The 19310-nt window shown below is 38.8% G+C and overlaps 1 protein-coding gene across 2 annotated transcripts; it reads left to right on the forward strand.

Moving 5' to 3' along the window:
* The first annotated feature begins 3754 nt into the window (after positions 1-3754).
* On the forward strand, positions 3755-18975 carry LOC113569153 (von Willebrand factor A domain-containing protein 5A-like). Of its 2 annotated transcripts, none has more exons than XM_035520832.1 (19): positions 3755-3909; positions 4077-4146; positions 4933-5135; positions 5904-6126; positions 6566-6732; positions 7215-7329; positions 7892-8067; positions 8259-8347; positions 8445-8589; positions 8863-8942; positions 10295-10409; positions 10631-10789; positions 11332-11441; positions 12005-12222; positions 12324-12470; positions 14706-14768; positions 14939-15069; positions 17649-17772; positions 18001-18975. In XM_035520832.1, exons 2-19 carry the CDS (start codon positions 4107-4109, stop codon positions 18078-18080), a joined length of 2385 nt encoding a protein of 794 aa, XP_035376725.1. In that variant the 5' UTR covers positions 3755-3909; positions 4077-4106; the 3' UTR covers positions 18081-18975. The 2 variants fall into 2 exon arrangements, with proteins under 2 accessions (XP_035376725.1, XP_035376729.1); XM_035520836.1 differs by having other exon boundaries at positions 14709-14768.
* Positions 18976-19310: the final 335 nt, after the last annotated feature.

Consider the following 19310-nt stretch of genomic DNA (forward strand, 5'->3'; position numbering starts at 1 on the left):
TCCCTTGTCTTCTTTATCCATTCATGAAGAAGTGCCATGTTTTGCCAAACTCTGTTTACCTCATCAAACACTGCCTTGACATATTTTATGGTTGTTTCCTCATCCCCCACTTCTTAATTTTCACCAAAATCATTGAGTTACATGAATTTACAAAACTGACAATAACAGAAAACTTATTGTGGATCTAAAAAGGATCCACAATAAGTTTGCTCTAACAACGATCTCTTCTCTTAAACTTACAGAAGGCCTTCTCTGTAGATTAAGTGGTATTTGGCCAGAGCCTGGAACCCCAAATTTGCCCTTCATCCTACCCATGTCACGGAACGCTCCGCCCCCCAAGAGTCACGTGGTATGATCCGCCGCGTGCAGGGCGATTCACGTGTCTATTATTTGTAACCACGCCCCCCGGGACTACACGGACCTGAACAGAGTTTAGTGCTGAATGTTTGTCTGTCTATTTAAACCCCTGTCAGTGTGTGCACCCTCGTTGGTCATTGGCGCTACTTTGTGTGATCGTCGATATATGTACACATCGCTGTAGCCGTAACGGCTGTTTGTGTCATCACCATTTTATGTTTGTTGTTAACAATTGAGTATACTGCCAATGTGAATCGTAGCTTGGACTGAACAAAATAAAAATAAATAAATAAACAAATAAAACAACATAGTTACTTTCTTACTAAGCCTGGATTGTTGACAAGGAAACATTTGAAGTTCTGTGATTGTTTCTCTAGCTATCTGTAATGCACGAAGGTAACTAGTGATGAAACAGTATTTTACTAAATACTAGATAAATGTTTACTACATGGGATAACGTTTATAAGCATATGTTAAAAAGACAGTATTTTTTATTATTTTAATGGGTTTTTGTATGCGTTTACGCTTCACTTTTTTTTGTCATCTAATATTTTCATTAATAGTTTAAGGTTTTTTTTTAATTAAATTCATTTGTAGTTTCTCAAACATGCATGTATGAACTTAATATTTTATAAAGATGATTTATATTCTAATAATACCACAAGTTTTAAAATAAAAGTTTAGCTAGTTAACACTTTAAAAAGTAAGCATACAGCCCTAGTTTTGGACAGTGCTAACCCAGCTCAGTACTTGACTTGTAATTGCAAGGTTGCTGGTTCAAGCCTCAGCACTGCCAAGTTGCCACTGTTGGGCCCCTGAGCAAGGCCCTTAATTCCTCAAGTTGTACTATGTCATAATTTTTTTTTTTTTGGATAAAGATGTCAGCTAAATGCCATTAAATATAAAACATTTTTTTTATAGTTTTGCCAACTAGCATTTGTTTTCTCTTCTTGACTACCTCATATGGTTCTCCTGAATTTCCACAACCTGAATTTTTACAGCCTGAATTTTTACAACCAGAACTTTAATGACCTGCATTATTTTACTTACATATTTAATCCATGAATTCCTTATTACCTTATTTTTTAACACACGATTTTTTTTTTACCTGAAATTTTGGTTACCTGACTTTTTTTAAAACTGAAATGTCAAGAACTGAATTTCAAATATCAAAACTTTTGCTGCTAAAATTTTCAATAACACTAAATTTCTCAAATTCTTTTTAAGAACCATGATTTCTGCTTCAGGTTCTGGTGACACTGATTGAAAACCATAACTCTCTCATGCCAGGCATCTTCCATGCAGCAGACTGCCATACCTGCTGAGACACCTGCCCCTTTGGCACTAAGCTCAGTCAATCAGCTCGATGTCTGCAACCCTCTGTCCTCTCTGCTCAAAGCAGAGGAGGAAAAAGTGGATGCGAAGGATCAGTATGAGGGCAGTAGCTCCAAATTTTTCATCTGAGGAAGATGATGAATTCATGGACTTCCTATTGCCCCCCCCCCCCCCCCCCCCCCACCTCAGTGCAGTGGAAGTCAACAGTAGAGGAGACAGGAGAGGCACCATCCTTCCCGCACTGGAGTGTTGACCCACAAGATGTGCTACCACATGTGTCAGCGGGACTGGAAATTGCGTGGCCTGTGGTGAAAGTTGAGCCTACTGAATCATGCTATGAAGGGAAAAGTCTGCCCAGGGCAAAAAGAGCAGTGATACAATGCTACCTCACCTTCTCTGTTCCCAAAGGTTACCAGTGTTAGAAAGAGATGTTTTTCTAATATCTGTCAGTTCATTGCAAAACAAAATAAAGATCAGTATGTTACAAAACATAGCAATGCCAAGAGTTTAAAGTATCAAAGCACATCAAAACCCTGCCTAAGAGAGTTTTCAAGCTCTCAGGTGAGGTGGACCACACATAAACTTTCACTATGCACACCACTCACACATACACGGTGCAGGACACTCTGCAACCACAGGAGGGGATCAGTGCTTCATGGATAGACATGCTGGAGCACTTGCACTGCATCACGCTAGATACTGAAAACACTGCAGTACAGTTACAGATTGCAGTTTGCCACACGTTCCCCAGATTTCAAAGGGATTATTTATTCCCAGGTGAGGGAAGAATCAGCCTGTCTTTTTCTGGAAGAAACTTATTGCTGGAGAAAGTATCTATAAGAGTGGTTCTGCCCGCGTAAAGCTTGAGTGGCTTCTACTCAAGGTACTTTGTGTTATCCCAAAGAAAGGCTTCCAGGCTGCAGGCCATTCTAGATTTATGCACTCTGAACAAACTTGACAGGAAAAGTTCAGAATGCTTACTCACACATGCAACTGGTTTACGTACAGTGCCCTCTGTTCTTTTATATACACAACCAGAGTGCACTGCTCAGGATAGGTACTTTGGCTCATGAATGGCCTCAGACAATGCTGTATCTTAGCTTATCCATAGCTCTACAACTTTAGTCAGAGAGAGGTTGGAAGGCTTGTCTGTCATGCTCATTAGCTCACAGTGGCCAGGGAAGCACTGGCTGGTAGACATTGTGCAGCTTTTCCATGGCATGCCTTGAACTCTCCTGCTGCAATGGCATCTGCTAACTCAGACACAGGGAGATATTTATCACCCCCATTCAGAGCATATGGTTTTGAGGGCTTGGCCTGTGAATGCTTTAACGTGGGTGTGATGGGCTTAGCTCCTGGTGTGGTGAACACTATTCTATATGGTATAGAGCCTCATCCACTCGTTCACTTTATGTGCATTAGTGGTGGGCTTTTCGATCCTGCAATTTATGTCTGGGGACTTGAAAGTGTTATTACAGGCAAACCCCACGTTCGCTACTGAGTGCTGATTGGTTGGTGAGCTGACGCTGGGATCTCAGAAATATGTCCTATTGCCAAAACCCGTTTGCTGAAAGAAAATAAATATACTATTTTAGTGTAATGCATACATTTACAAAATTAAAGGAAGAGCCTCTAGAAATTCTCTGGTTATGTCTCTACTAGTTCACACAAAACGTAGAATGGGAAAAAAAAATACGCCTACCATGGCGCCACATCCCATGTCGCACTTTCTTAGCTAAACGCTAGTGGTTGACTTCAATTCCTCACTTGTGACGTGTAGACTGTGTGCAAACAAAACAATACTCGACGTACCGAATATTTTTTTAACTTGAAAGGTCCTCATCACTATGTAATTTGTCATGTTGTGACAGGTTATTATAATATTTTTGAATAATGACATTTGGGATATTAAATGTGTAAATCTGTAATATTAAAACATTGCAGTGGTTGGATACATTGACATGTAAACAATTTCGAATTAGCAAAATCTCCCGATAGGTTTGTAATGAGGATCTCTAAAATGCACCAACACAGCTGTCTAGACACGCCCAACGAGTGCGTGGGAGGCGTTTCCCTACTGCCCGAACAGACAGTTTACTGCATCTGCACTGGAAATTGCCCGAAGTAAAGACGCAAAACAACCTCCAGATCTACACGGTTGAATACGACATTAGTTTCAGTTTAACGGTCCTGCAGCCGTGAGCTATACATTAAAAGGTATTTTTTCTCTTCCACTTTCACTTAGAACTTACGAATGTGTAATAGGTCAATTTCTGGACAACCTAACCTTGTCTGTATTGAGTTGTTTTCCTTTTTGCCAACTCTCCAAATATTTCAGTACGTAATTCAGGGTAATTCCACTCTGAATATTGTTTTTGTTTTAGATCCCAATCATAGCTATCGCAGTGTGCAAAATGGTGAACTGTGGCTTGGTGACCAGCAAAAATGAGCCAGGTACGAACTCGAGAATTAAGTTGTCTTCGCTGCTAAAAGATATTTATACTTATTTGTTTTAAAGCCCCAAGGAATAAAAAGGTCAGTGGCGCTCATAGACGTCTGGCAGCAAGAACGTTCATTCTGCCTAGGTGATAGTCAGCGAATTTAGGTGAAGTCAAGCTGAAACTAGCAGTTCTGAAACTGCAATCAAACATGGCCTAATCAGTGGTAGCAATGATTTTCAATGGAAAGTAGCCAAAGCCTTCTCAAACGTCGCTAGATGTGGTTAAATTACGTCATTTTCACGTCAGTTTGCTCATATCATGTTGTTGTTTTTTTCCAGAACTGGGGCCGTCAGAGAGACTAGATTTTTTTTTCTTCTGTTGGGCATGTATTATATTGACAAGGTCTAGAGCAATTATATGAAATATTACAAAAGTAAATAAAATAAAGTAAAAAAACCCTTTGTACCAATTGTTCGTTAATAATGCAGTCTATTTTTTTATTTTTTATTTTTATCTCCAGCGGCTATTTGGAAAGTGAGCCATCTTTACAAATAATTACAAATTTTAAGTTTGGGAAAAAAAATCATTGTTAATTTGACAAACTTCCCCATGTGTAGTTGCTCTTATTCTTTCAAGAGTAACCCAGAGTAACACTACAAAACATTTGTCATCTAAAACAATCTCTGTCTTAAGTAATTGAATTTCAACTGATTCCTGACCTGCCCATCCTGCTTATCTTGTAGAATGGTTCAAGTTGTCTGCATCAGCTAACTAAGCTGTGTGTGTGTTTCCTTATCAGTCACTCTGAAGAGCATAGAAGTGAATCTGCAGGCTCAGGGGCATGTAGCTACAGTCAGCTCCACCCTGCAGTATGTGAATGAGGAGCAAGGCCCCGTGGAGGCTCTTTTTGTGTTCCCTATGCCTGCAGAGGCTGCTCTGTGCCACTTCAGTGCCAAGATTGCAGACCAGGAGGTTGTGGCTGAGGTGCAGGAGAAAGAGAAGGTGAGTCAGAGAGGATGAGGAATAGAGTGATCAGGGAAACATGGCTGCATTCCTGCACTGATGCATTTTCAAAGCTCATCAGGCCAAAGTGGAGTGAAGAAAATCCTACACAAAACTAGAGCTTCCATTAACATGGGCTGTTGGTTGCTCCTTGTGTTTGGTTAACTTCTGTTTTTTACTGGTTCCAAGGAGGAATTGTGCAAGTCCTGATACGAGATAGTTAATAGATTCTTACAATGTATAGGAAATCAATGAGTTTGCACTTGGACACACTTTAGTTTGAGCGGTTTCTGGCATTACCTTGGATATCTGGGCTTAAGCTATAGTGTAGCACGTGGGAGGTGGAGCGCGAACACACTTGCAAGGTGCCGGCGCCTTGGACATGAAACGGAACTCACTGACATAGGGAAGCTATAATAGAAGGAACAGATGGAATAGAATAACTAAATAATTGTTATTAAACATGACACAGACTAACAAAATAAAACAGAACAAAAACAGGCTAACAGGGTGAGGGTGAGAACTAGGTAACAAGGGAATTAAACACTAAGGAAAGACTAACAAAGAACAATGAAGAGGTATAAAACTAGAACATGCAGGGAGAACACTGAACTGGACTATATGACATAAAGGAAGTAATAAACCACCATTCACAATGGCCTGCTCAGAGTAGAATTTGTCTTCATAACATTCTTCTCATGCTAAAAAGGCATGCAAAATGATAAGGTTGAACTGGTTTTTTAAGGGTGTGTTTTGTCTCCATGGCAGGCGCGAGAGCTGTACGATGATTCTCTGAGCTCAGGCGAGCAGGCCTTCTTATTGGAGGAGAGTGAAGAGAGCGTAGATGTGTTCCGGCTGAGCGTGGGGTGCCTACCTCCGGGCCAGAGTGCTGCAGTCACCTTTGTCTATGTAACCGAGCTCTCCGTGCAGGCTGACCACTCCCTTCGCTTCTGTCTGCCGGTAGTCCTCAACCCCCGCTATTCCCCACCAGGTACCAAACACAAACTCCTCGCTCTGCTTTCAGGTCACATAAATGAATTATGAGATGAGCACATGAACACGTGTAAAATGGGTGTCCTGTATACAGTAGATGATAAGAGTTGTATCTGTTGTCCTTATGTTGTTAAAGAATAGCTGCCAAAATGTTGTCCACAAGTACTCATTTAATTTATAGCCAGTCCTGATCAAAACCCAAACGCATATCATATTGTATGCATTCCTGAATGACACATCTGGTATTGAGCACATGACAAAAGCAATCTCTGCTACACAACTAACTTAATTAAGGTAAGGCCATAGGGTAATTTATAGCACCACATAGTTCCAGTATATAGTAATTTGCCTCAATAATATAATTTCTAATTAATCTGCTCTTTATCATAAATCTCAAAAGCTGACTTTTACCATGGTTTCTCTGGTTTTTCTCTTAGGTGCGAGTGATGGTATAGTGTCAGAGATAACACCAGGATCTGCACAGATTCCTTACTCACTCTCTCTTACTGCACATCTGAGTTCTCCAAATCCAATCGCTAAAGTCGAATCCAAATGTCCTCTTAAGCCCGTGGAGTTCCTCAACGCAGATCACACACAAGCAAAGGTACGTGCGTGTGTGCATGCCTGTGTGTGAGCGTGCGTGTGTGTGTGTGCGCAAGTGAGAAAGTTCATTTTATTAGAGCAAGTACATATCTTGACACAAGTTAACAATAATTTAGGTGTAGCCTGAAAGCTTTACTGACCTATTTATTTACTTAAATGTGGTTGCAAAATAAATGTTCCTCTCACTACTGTTGTGATGTGTTTGTCACACATTCACTCATTACAAGTCCTTGTGAGATGTAGAAATGTGATTGGGGTGAAGGTGGCTTTATTGCCCGTTATTTCATTGTTAGTGTTTTTGTAATAAGTTGCTGTTATATACAGTGTTGGTTACTGTTTTATTATACAGCTTTCAATCTAGTCATTTTCTAAAAGCAAATTACATTTGCTTATAGTGTCGGCAATATGGAGGGAAGGTTTTGATGTTTTTGGTTTTGTCTTCTCTTTGTGCATTTGTGTGCATGGTTGTGTGTGTGTGTTCAGGTAAGCCTGTGTGCAGGTCATAAATTTGACAGAGATGTCGAGCTGTTTCTGTATTATCAGAATACCCATCAGCCCACTGCTATAGTGGAGGCTGGAGTACCCACAGCTCAGCCAGGTACACCTGAACCAATATTTATACAGAAACTAATCCTTTAAAAATGTTTAGTCTCAATGTCAATTAAACAGAAAAGAAGCTGCTTAATTTAGATTTGTTGAATTGTTTTACACAGTATAAAAATTGTTTAAATCTGTGAAACTATGGTCAACAAAATGTTATTTTATTTACATAATTGGTTGTCTTAATTATGTTTTAAAATATTATGCAGAATGTAACATTTCTTACATGAATGTTTTGGGTGGTTTGTCCTCAATATAGTCTTATACATAGAGGAGAAAGCATTTTAGGATCTACCTTAAGCTAAATATCTGAAAGGAGATATCTTTTGAGTTTGTGTATACCAAAGTTACTTTTGGGATACTGTTTGGCAATTGTCATTTAATGTTTTCCTTTAACGCAACAGAGCTATAATCCACATGTAAAACAGTGTAGGAAAATCCTGGTGTTTTATTATTCACAGACTTCTGTCTTCGTCATCGTTTATGTCATTATCTGTCTGTCTACTTACTTATTTCTTGTTTCCTTTCCATAACACTTCTTTCAACTTTTCTTTCTGAAGGGTCTCTTATGGGAGATTCTGTAGTCATGCTAAGTTTGTATCCAGAATTCCCTGAGGCAGTCACATCAATGGTGTCATCTTGTGGCGAGTTTGTGTTTGTAATGGATAGGTCTGGCAGTATGAGCTGCGAGATGCATAACGGGCTAAATGCAGAAGAGCGTATCAAGAGTGCCAGAGTAAGGTTCACCACTGAACTGGTCTGCAAAAAACACTGAGAACGTCAATGTTTTTCATAATTCTTAAGAATTTATAGCTGTTACCTTTGGTCCATAAAATACAATTCAAAACATTTAGGGTTGGATGTACATTTTACTTGATCAGTATTAATAATGGGTGGCTGGATGAATACATTATCTCATGCCTTTAGAACACCCTGCTGCTGCTGCTAAAGAGTCTCCCCATGGGCTGTTACTTCAACATCTATGGCTTCGGTTCACACTATGAGTCCTTCTTCCCGTGAGTACTCACATGTTGAAACCATATACTGCCATGTGTTATAATGTTCCCTCACCTAATGATGGTGTGACGAGTGATTTTGTGCATTTTGTTTCAGGAAGAGTGTGGAGTACAGTCAGGAGACAATGGACCAGGTTGTGCAAAGAGTAAAACAAATGCAGGCCGACATGGGTGGCACTGAGATTCTGCAGCCTCTAAAACACATCTACAGCCAGCCTTGCATCCCTAACCACCCCAGACAGGTAATGTTGTGATTAACATCCATATATGCTGCATTGTCATTATGTCTGAACACATGTCCTTTATATTAAAACAATGCCCCATTTAGTTTTAAATCTATAGTATGTAGGTCATAGAGCTTGTACCTTTCACCTCACACATGGTGGAGTATGTATTTAGTACCAGTGACCACTGCAACTAGAGTAAGTGTAACACACCAGTGGGTGAAGGGTTATGAGAGCACAGACGTTTTACTGAATATACACAGTTAATGTTCTCTAATGTAATGATTGCAGGTATTCATTTTCACTGATGGAGAGGTGGGGAACACCAAGGATGTTCTTCAGCTCGTGAGAAGCAATGCTGATTCCCACAGGCATGTGTTTTTCAAAGCCTGGAAGATTTTTCCAACATAAAAACTTTCTTAGGTGGAGCTTAGGTGTTTAGCTCTAAAATAGAATAGCTACATTTACATCTGCAGCATTTGGTGGATGCTCTGATTCAGAGTATTTTTCAGGATGACAGTTTGTGTGCGTTCTGGGAATCATACCCAAGACAGAATCATACCTTTATGGTAACTAGACCTAGGATGTTTGATTGACCATTGGATTGGAATGTTTGATTACAATTAGAACTACAAGTACACTTTCCTTATGGCCTAGTAGTTGAATTAGGTGATTAATCTAGAGGGCATAAACTATGCTTTAGGCATCTATCTACTGCCGTGCTAATTGTTCTTTCAGAGATTTCGACAGTGTGGAGGAAAAATCAGTCAGACTTGAGCTAGATGTGCGTATAAGCGAGCTTTATCGGTTCTGTCCCTAATGCATCGAGGGAGAAAAGCTTCTCACTTCTTTTCACATGAGTTCATATACCCCCACCATTCCCTGTTGTTCTCTCATGTGCTAATCTTGTGACTCCAGGTGCCAGGCATCTCAACCGTCCTTCAATATTCTTTCCTGCTAAGAACAGTTTGTTACTCCCTGTTGCTGCACCCATGCCCAGCAACAGCTAAGCGATAATTGTCATAGACGGGTTATGTGCACACAAATTAGTCCTGTCCCGTTAAGAAAGTACTCTTAATCTGATCTTGTTATGTGTATAAAAGACACCTGTCACAGAATCGGTCTCTTCCATTCAAACCTCTTGACCACCATGGGTAAGACCAAAGAGCTGTCAAATGATGTCAGGGACAAGATTTTAGACCTGCACAAGGCTGGAATGGGCTATAAGAATGGATGTGATAGATGTGATCAAGTGATAGCCTTGAAACCTTCAGGATTTGGAGCGTGCCCCCTGAGACGTGAGCAAACCTGGTGACCAACTACAAGAAATGTCTGACCTTTGTGTTTGCCAACAACGGTTTCTCCTTGTACTAAATACTAAGTCATGTTTTGCTTGAGGATCAAATACTTATTTTACTTAATCAAATACAAATTAATTTATGACCTTTAATGTTATTTTGGATTTTTTTGTTGATATTATGTCTCTGTGTTTAAAATAGACCTACCATGAAAATTATAGACTGTTCATGTCTTTGTAAGGGGGTAAACGTATAAAATCAGCAGGGGATCAAATAATTATTTTCCCCACTGTATAAGTGTACTTTATAGAGCAGTGAGTGAATGTAGATGCCAGAGGAGTGTTTTTAATGAAGTGGCTGGAAAGTGCATAATCCCCTGCTGATGATGATGATTGAGGTTGTATTGTTTCATGTTGGTTGCACAGGTGCTTCTCATTTGGAATTGGGGAAGGTGCAAGCACTGCGCTCATCACAGGAATGGCCCAAGAGGGATCTGGCCACGCCCAGTTTATCACAGGCGCTGATCGCATGCAGTCCAAAGTAAAATGCGGGGGAGTTTTGTACTACATTCTCTATAGTAATGGATGTAATATTAAGTGCTTAAATGCCAAGAGACAAAACACTGTTTCACTACAACAAATTACTAAGATAACAACAAGAAAATATTTCTATGCTCTACACATTGCATACTCATTCATCACATTTTTCCTTCATCTGTCACACTTATTTTGTACAATATTTTCTTTCTCTGCCCTTCCTAGGTCATGCAGTCTCTCCGTTATGCTTTACAACCAGCTGTGACTGATATTGCAGAAGTGTGGTCAGTCCCAGAGGGCATGTCTGTCACTCTTCTGAGTCCACCCGTGAAAGTACTCTTCAACGGTCAAAGGGCACTAATTTATGCCCAGCTGAAAGGAAAGGTGAGAGATTTTAAGATGTTGTTTATTACTGCTCTCTTAGTGGGATGGATAGCATTACTCTGTCAGTCACAGCAACAGTAGTCAATTGTGGGCATCTGTGTGCTCATACTTGCTGACAAAGGTTGTTGGAGCTTTCCTGTAAGAGTGTTCAGCTGCCCTGTGTTGTAACATAGACAGTAGCTCAAAAAGATTACCTTCATGTTTTTTGGAGGAAGGAGGTGCTCACTGCATCCTCCATGGTCAATAATTGTCATATGGCAGCTTGCATGATGGTGAGTGGATTTTGCCTTAACTACTAAAGTAGGGGTGAAATATGGGCTACAAAATTGCTATAATGTGATCCCTATATTGATCACTACATTAGTATATAGTTATGCATGCATGCTTAGGTATTTCATCAAGGGAAAGAAATACAATGTTAGTGATAGATTGAACAGTTTTTTGAATTGTAACCCTATTTATTTTATGAATTTTTTTTTAATCACAAATCAAATCTGAATTAGATTTATGCTCGCAAGCTATACTTCTTTCTCTCTCTGTAGGCCTGTAAGAGCTCAGATTCTACGGGGACTCTAACAGTGCAGTATCGCCTAGTAGATCAACATGTCACAAACACACTCAGCTTCTCTCTCAATCCTGCAGAGAATACCGGGTAACATGCGCACACACACTTAGATTCCACAGTACAAGTACACACATTCTCCATAACCCCCTCTGGTTTGTTGGAGGACCAGTTTCCCATCGGGGATTATGACCTCTCAATAAGAATAATCCCAACAATAAAACAGGAGTGGGTGCACTGATCTGATTTGAAAGCATTCTTCCCAAGTTTTTGCAACATGTGCCAATGGAAAATATAATGCTAGTACTGTTCTCTCTGGTGCACAGCAGGGACCTTTTGTTAGCTGGATTTGATAATTAGTAGTATATTAAATTTACATTTATGGCATTTAGCAGACGCTCTTATCCAGAGCGACATACATAAGCGCTTTATAATTTACTCATAGAATACAGCCTAGCCAATAGAGTAGGTTAGGGTCCAATATACCAATGATCTAGATTATTGTAGAAATACAGGGATCAATGCTGATGTCTAGAAGCACAAAATACATAAGGTCTATATTAGTAACAGTATGTAGTAAAATTAGCTAAAATGTATCAAAAACCCTCAGCTGGCCTTACTACAATCATGTGGTGTAATGCATGTTTGTGCAGACTGACCATCCACAGGCTGGCTGCACGGTCGCGAATCCGCTCTTTGGAGCAGGAGCAACAGGCGGAGGGTGACGGCAAGGAGGAGCTGAGGGCCAGAGTGGTGGAGCTGAGTGTGCAGGCTGGAGTGAGCAGTTCCCACACAGCCTTCATCGCCATCCACAAGGGCAGCGGAGAGGCTGTGAAAGGGCCCCTGCTGAAGAGGAGACTGCCTGGGTTTTGTCAGTGTTCCTCCCATTCAGACTCTTCCACAGAGTCATTGCTCTTCTGTGCTCTTACGGCACATACACATAGCTGATTTTCTTTCTTTCCTTCTCTCCAGCGATGATGGCTATGCCACATATGCTACGATGTTCTGGAGGAGGGTCACTAATGGCTATGCCAAAGATGAAATTTAGGTCACGAATGCCATGCATGGCTCCAATGGCATCAATGCTACAAATGGCACCGGACTTGAATTTGGATGCTGGTAAGTTATGGAAAATGGTAGTTTCTAAACATTTCTCCCAAATAGAGGGTAATATACTTTGTTTTGCTATTTTGTGTTCACATATGAAACATATTAAACAACCACTGTAAGAGCAAAAACTGAGTGCATGGGCACCTTTTGCTCAAATAAGGAGGCCTAACCTGTGTTAGCCTTTGAAGGAATATGCATAGATCCTTGAAATGCCAACTGTTTGTATTTAAAGCATTTTTACACACTTGGAATAAAACCTAAAAAAAAAAAATCAATACATTTGTAAATATATTACTTAATTGTACATTTATAAATAGATACATGCTTAGAAATGTATTTTTGATCTTTTTGTTTTATCTTTTCTGGGGGCAGAATCAGTAATTAATGTATTCTGCTTTGCCTTTAATTGAACTTACATGTGGACAGCTGAGGTTATTGTTAGTTTCTCAGACTTTAACATTCTGGAATAATGTAGTTACAGTAATCACTTTTGAACATAGACAGCGATCCCATGATATACTTATGGGGTCAGAAAGAACTATTACAGTTATGGACAGCTGTAAAGAGGAACCGGCTGTACAGAATGACTTCTGGAGAGAAGGGAAAGGGGAAAGAAAATGCAATAGAAAGTGAAGGAAAAAGAGGCAAGTTTATATAGTACTTTTCATACATAGAGGTCATTCAGGGTGCTTTACATAGAAATAACAGCAAAGAGTTTAAAAGATATTAAATTGACTAAACATATATAATTTAAAAAGGCAAAAAGAAAAATTGTAAATGAAATTCAGTGGTCAATCTAAAATGCAGCCATGGGTGCAATGCACTGCTTACAAGTTAAATAACAAGCATGGAGAACAAATATTTTCATTGTAGATTAAAGACTCCATTTTACTTACTCCATGTAACTGAGGGCCTGGTGTTTACTATGTAAAACTTGATGGAGATGAAATAATTGAGCTTTGTTTCAGCAGACGGAGGGTGGAGGAGACTGTAGTATGTTACTTTTGCTAATGTCACAGTCCTGACGTTGTGTCAGCACACCCGAAGCTGAAGTTTGAATCTTTGCCTGGTGAATGTTGTGGCTTTTTTGTGTTCTCAAGTCACTCACATTGTCAGCTGTGGGTCGTCATAGGCTGTGACAGAAGAGGCCCTTGGGGTCTGAAATATCCAAATGATCATGTGGTATTTGAACACACACAACTGCGTGGTGTTATGGCTAGATGCACCAGAGCACAGGGAAGATGAGTGGCCAATGGGAAACAAAAATCATTTGTTATTACTCTGACTGCAGATGATTTGGTGAATGTCCTCAGGTGTGTCCCTGACAAAAGATTACCTTTTTGAAGTTTGTTCCTTTTAGTTACAGGAGCTGCACAAGCAGGTAAGACAGCATGCTGTTACCTTAAGCTAAAGGTTTTCCACTGCAGATTGTTTCAGTCTCTGTCTTGTGAAGACGGCACGTAGGCAGCAAAGCCACAGTAACATTTCTGATAGTGGAGTATCATACAAACCACTTGGGTACGGATGGCTTTGTTTTTGGGCAGGAGCGACTGGGTCCTGTGCATCTTCTGACTCTTCCTGAGGAAGAGTGCTTGGAGATTCATTCTTTTGTAATAGTGATAGATTTACCACAACTATCCTAATTTCAAGAACAGTGATCTTTTCTAACAGTTATTAACGGTTTATGCAGTGGTCAAAGCGTGAGGCCAGGGGAGTCATACTTGAGAAGTCCAAGGATTTTGTATCCAGGGAATAGTGCAAAAAACCTCTTCAGCTCAATTAATGAAATGATTGCACATTTATAGCTGTTTGGAATCTCAGCTGTAATAGATTCTAACTTGTTGGACTGAAAAATGTCTATTCAGGATAAAAATTAAAGGTAGATTGGAAAAAGTAATTTAAAGACAAGAACAAGCAGAGAGCATGTGAGTCTAATGCTGCATTAGCTCCTTTTCTTTTGCCATGTTTTTAATGAAGTTAAACAGAACATTGTGGTGGAAAATGTACTGATGCAGAATATAAAGTAGATACTGGATTGTACTCTGTGAATATTAATTCAGAATTTTCTCATCCACTTTGTCAATAAAAATGTAGTCTCCCTACAATTATGTTGGGATTTTGGTGGTTTTTAAAAAAAGAGTTGAATGTTAGAGATTTCAAATATGAGAAAGTAAAGAAGATAGTATTGAAGATATTTGTTTTATAGCACAAATACAGTACTCCACCACTCTTCCTTGTTCCCAGTAGGTGTGACCCCTAATTTCCTCAGGATTTCTGATGACTCTGCATATGATGGTGGAATAAATGGTAACGTTCGCTGCTGATGTGACAAATAAATCTTCTGCTCTCTCCCCCTCTTTACACATATGCAAATACTCAATCAATTGTAGTTGTCTGTTATACTTAGTTTTTAGTTATGTAAAAGGTGTGAGGTATATTTAATAATATATGATACACACATGTATGTGTCTCTGTAGAAGAACCTTCAGACCCCTTGCTCCAGCTCATCTCCCTCCAAGAGGCTTCAGGCTGTTGGAAAATGGAGTCCACACTGGCACAGGTGTTTGGAAAAACAATAGAGGAGGTGACCAAGCAGATGCCTGCAGAGGTTAGTCTGGATAGGCCGTTAAACACTTTAAAAAAATGTTTAAAAGCAGAAACAGTTGCCATGACATTTTTGCCAGAATACCATGTGTAAATGCAGTATAATCCAAAATACTATATGTGAACACTATATAGTCCAAAATGGCATGTGTGAGTTCTGTATAGTCCACATAGCTCCGTGATATTAAACAGGGCACTGTCATAGAATGCCACCTTTTGAAACAAGTTGGTTTGTCAAAATTCTACCCTGCTAGCCTACTGCAATTGCTATTTTTATAAAATGGAAGCATCTAGGAACAAAAAATCAGCTCAGCCACAAAGCAGTAGAGCACGCAAACTCACAGAACAGGGCTGCTGAGAGCTGATGAGTCTGGCAGTAGACAGTAAAACAGTAAAGTTTGTTGTAGGAGAGATAATGGTCTGGGGTTGTTTTTTAAGGTCTGGATTGGCCCATAATTCCAGTGATGGGTAATGTTAATGCAGTAGCAAACAAAGACATTTTAGACCATTATATAGTTCCAACTTTGTGGCTTCAGTTTCAGCTCAGTTACTGTGCCCCTGTGCAGAAAGCAAATGCATTAAAGACATGGTTTAACAAGTTTGGTGTGGAGGAACTTCAGTACTCTGCACAGAGCCTTGACCCCACTGAACGCCTTTTAGCGGAATTGGAATGTCAATTGCCTTCTTGTCCAACATCAGTACCTGACCTCACAAACCTAACTGCATGGACGCAAATTCCCAAAGAGACGGTCTGAAATCTTCTGAAAAGCCTTCCAAAAAGACTGGAGACTGTTACAGCTGTAAAAGAGGGGCCTGCTCCATAATGATGTTCATGGTTTTGGAAAGGAATGTCCAATAAGCTGTAACGGGGTGATTGTCAGGTGTCTACATACTTTGACCATGTAGTGTATAAAGCGATTTTATAACGAATTCAGTGTCACTGTGTCAGGGTGGTTGGCAAAATCTGAATTCCACTTGTTAGATTAATTGAACAGATGATGTCCGATTTGTAGGACACATGTTTGTGATGCCTAAATATCAATTTTCACTTAAAAAGATTAAATGTTAAAAAAAGTAAAAGGACAAATAAGTAAAACATGTAAAAAAGAATAAATTGGGTCCATAAATAATTGTTAATGAGTTTATATGGGAACACACAAACCATTCTGAAATACGTCTATACATCAGATATTCACATTTCAAGTCCTAGATTCAAGTCCACAATGTAAAATACAGGATAACTGGGCAAAATCTCATTAAAATAATCACCCAAAGGAAAATATGAAGGGTTATAAATTCAGGACCATTTGTCTTTTATTTCATTGTGAAAAGTTTTAACTGAGACATTTCTAAACAGTGTAATGTTTGAAATATTGTAGGCCAAATAACCTGATCTGAAAATAATAGTGGTAAAACGTGAATGGATCGTCCAATCTACGAAACAGTACACAAAACGAGCATTTAATACTACTCATGAATAGTGATGTATACCAGCAGCGGTGATGTATTTTAAAAATGTTTTGACATCCGAGGATTATGCGGTTCTGGATTTTAAAAATTTTTTTTAAAGCAGAAACAGTTGCTATGACATTTTTGCCAGAATACCATGTGTAAATGCAGTATAATCCAAAAATACTATGTGAACACTATATAGTCCAAAATGGCATGTGTGAGTTCTGTATAGTCCACAGAGGCAAATGTGCAGTTCCTGCGTCCTCTGAAATATTTGTGTTTTGAAACAAGACCACAATCTATGAGTGAGACTACATGATGATATATATAATTAGATTTTAATTGTCAGTAAATGCTAAAATGGTAAAAAGTGGAGCTTATAGTTTTACACAAAACATTGCATATCAATCACATAAATGCATGTCAAATAAATAAATAAATAAATAAATATTAGGTCTATTTTCTTTATAAACATTTTCTTTCCAATTTGGAAACGTGGTAGTCTTTTATACACAAGTCAGAAGGACCCACATAGCCCCAAACAGATAAACTAATCAAGCTTATTAGGATATAGAATATATTAGAAATTTAATTTCAAGTTGAAAGTATTATAAAACTGGATCTGTGTCAGTGTGATGGTGGCAAACCTGTGAAGTGAATGTAGACCTGACATAAATGTAATGTTAAACCATAAACTTGGGAAAGTTTTACAAATTATAAATAAACTTTATATAATTTTATTGTAAATAACATGCAATTGTTTTGTAAGTCTTCAAACGTATTTCTACATTTTAGAATTTGGATCACACAGTTACTAAACTGGCTAACAAAGAATGTAAATGTTTATACTACTTTTATTGGTGCATAATACAGTAATTTTTCAATATGTTAAGTGCTATTCTAAGGTGGTTCATTGCAAACTGTGCATAGAGATTACATAAAGTGCTTTGCATTTTCATACACTTGACAGTATAAATAGTATATGAAGAATAATATACTGATGCAGGGTGTAGAACCACACACATATTTACTTGGGCCTCTTTCTGAAACGGCCTGCTTCTCTGGAAACCTTGTGCACTTATATATGTGGAGATAAGTATGACCCTGTGTATTACATGCTTTTGTATTCAGGTGGAACCAGGGATCTGGGCTACAGTTCTGGCTCTGATCTGGTTACATGGCTTTAAAATGGATGCTCATGATGAGTGGCAGTTTTTGGCCATAAAAGCAGTTTCATGGATTCGCAGTAGGAAAGGTAAATTCTCCATTTAAGACAACACTCACAGCTCATAATCCAACAGAAATAAACGTAACCAACATTGTATTATATAATTCTAACATTGAAGTTGCATTAAAATAGCATGTTTTATCAGTAAATAATGTCCCAACATTAAGAAATACAAACCAAAAACAGTACTTTCTTATACCGAGCCATGATTGTGCCATTGTAACGAAGATGTTCATTTGTGTGTTTGTTTTGCAGTTGCCAACCTGTCTGAATGTGTACTTGCTGCTAATGCTGTACTGCAGTGTCAGGTTAAAGAAGAGGCTCTTGGTTTCTGAAGCCCTTACCCTCTATATTGGAATTATCAATACAATAATCAGTATGGCCTAATAGCCTGGTAGACTTGTGCTGACAAATTTATTTACTCTATGCTGTTCGTTTAGAAATTATTCAATTTCTAGATTATCATAAATATAGGATCATTTGGCTTCAGTGCATGAATTTATTCACCAGGTCTTTTGCACTGACTGCATACATCATAACATCTGTAACTGTAGTTTTGGATTAATCCATGTTCTATTTTGTGTCTGCCAGTATGTCTAAACAGTCTTCGGTGTCACGAAAGGCCCCTCCTAGTGTCCCGTCTCCTTGGTTCCCTTGTCTTGAGTCTGTTTTGCTTCTGTGTGGCTTTACCTTTGTTTCGTTTTCTCTGCCCATCATTTCTATCACTGATCTCTTGTTTAGTTCTCATCAGTACATGTATGTATACTGTGTGTGTTCTGTCTTGTTGCTGGTCATTTTCAATCCATGTGTCTGTTGGGTGCGCTTTACGTAGTGTTTTTTTCTACCCTGTGTTTTCACGCTGCCTATAATTTTGTACATAGCCTGTTTTCTTGTTTGTAGTTTTCATGTTTTACTTCTTTGTATGTTTTATCATGTTTCCCAGATCCCTCCATGTTGGCTCTTTGACTTTGTATTCTAATGACTCAACGTTCTAATGACATTGTAACGACTCTAATTTGGGATTTGCTCTTAATAACTTTGACTCTTCTCAGCATGTGTCCGCCTCATAATCACTCCACGGAAAGTACTAAATTACAATGTGTTATTACATAGTTATTACAATGTTACATTATTACAATGTGTAACTGCAACATGTTATTGCATTATTATATTATAATACTGTTATTCTGTGTGGCTTGATATCTAATAAAAAGTTAATGTTCAGTCACATTTTCTCAGTCCTCAGCCATGTATGCTTGCACGAATTGACAGAGCTAAACATTGAGACCTGGAAGGCTTGAATGACCTGGAAGGCTTGAATGAAGACAAGTGCCAAAGTAAAGTTTCGTGTTCTTTACTTGTATGTCTTGAGCAACATGAGCTTCCAATATTTCTCTTTTTTCTTGTGAAACTGAATATAAAATGTGTCCTTTACTAATACATCTTGTACTGCTGTATGCAAAACAAAATACATTAGAATGGTTTAAGCAATAAAAACTGACAAATCTCCACTGCATATACAGACACTAAACATGTAATAAAGGATGGCTTAACATTGTAGTGGG

This window comes from Electrophorus electricus, chromosome 2, assembly GCF_013358815.1.
Source record: "Electrophorus electricus isolate fEleEle1 chromosome 2, fEleEle1.pri, whole genome shotgun sequence".
Classification (NCBI taxonomy): domain Eukaryota; kingdom Metazoa; phylum Chordata; class Actinopteri; order Gymnotiformes; family Gymnotidae; genus Electrophorus; species Electrophorus electricus.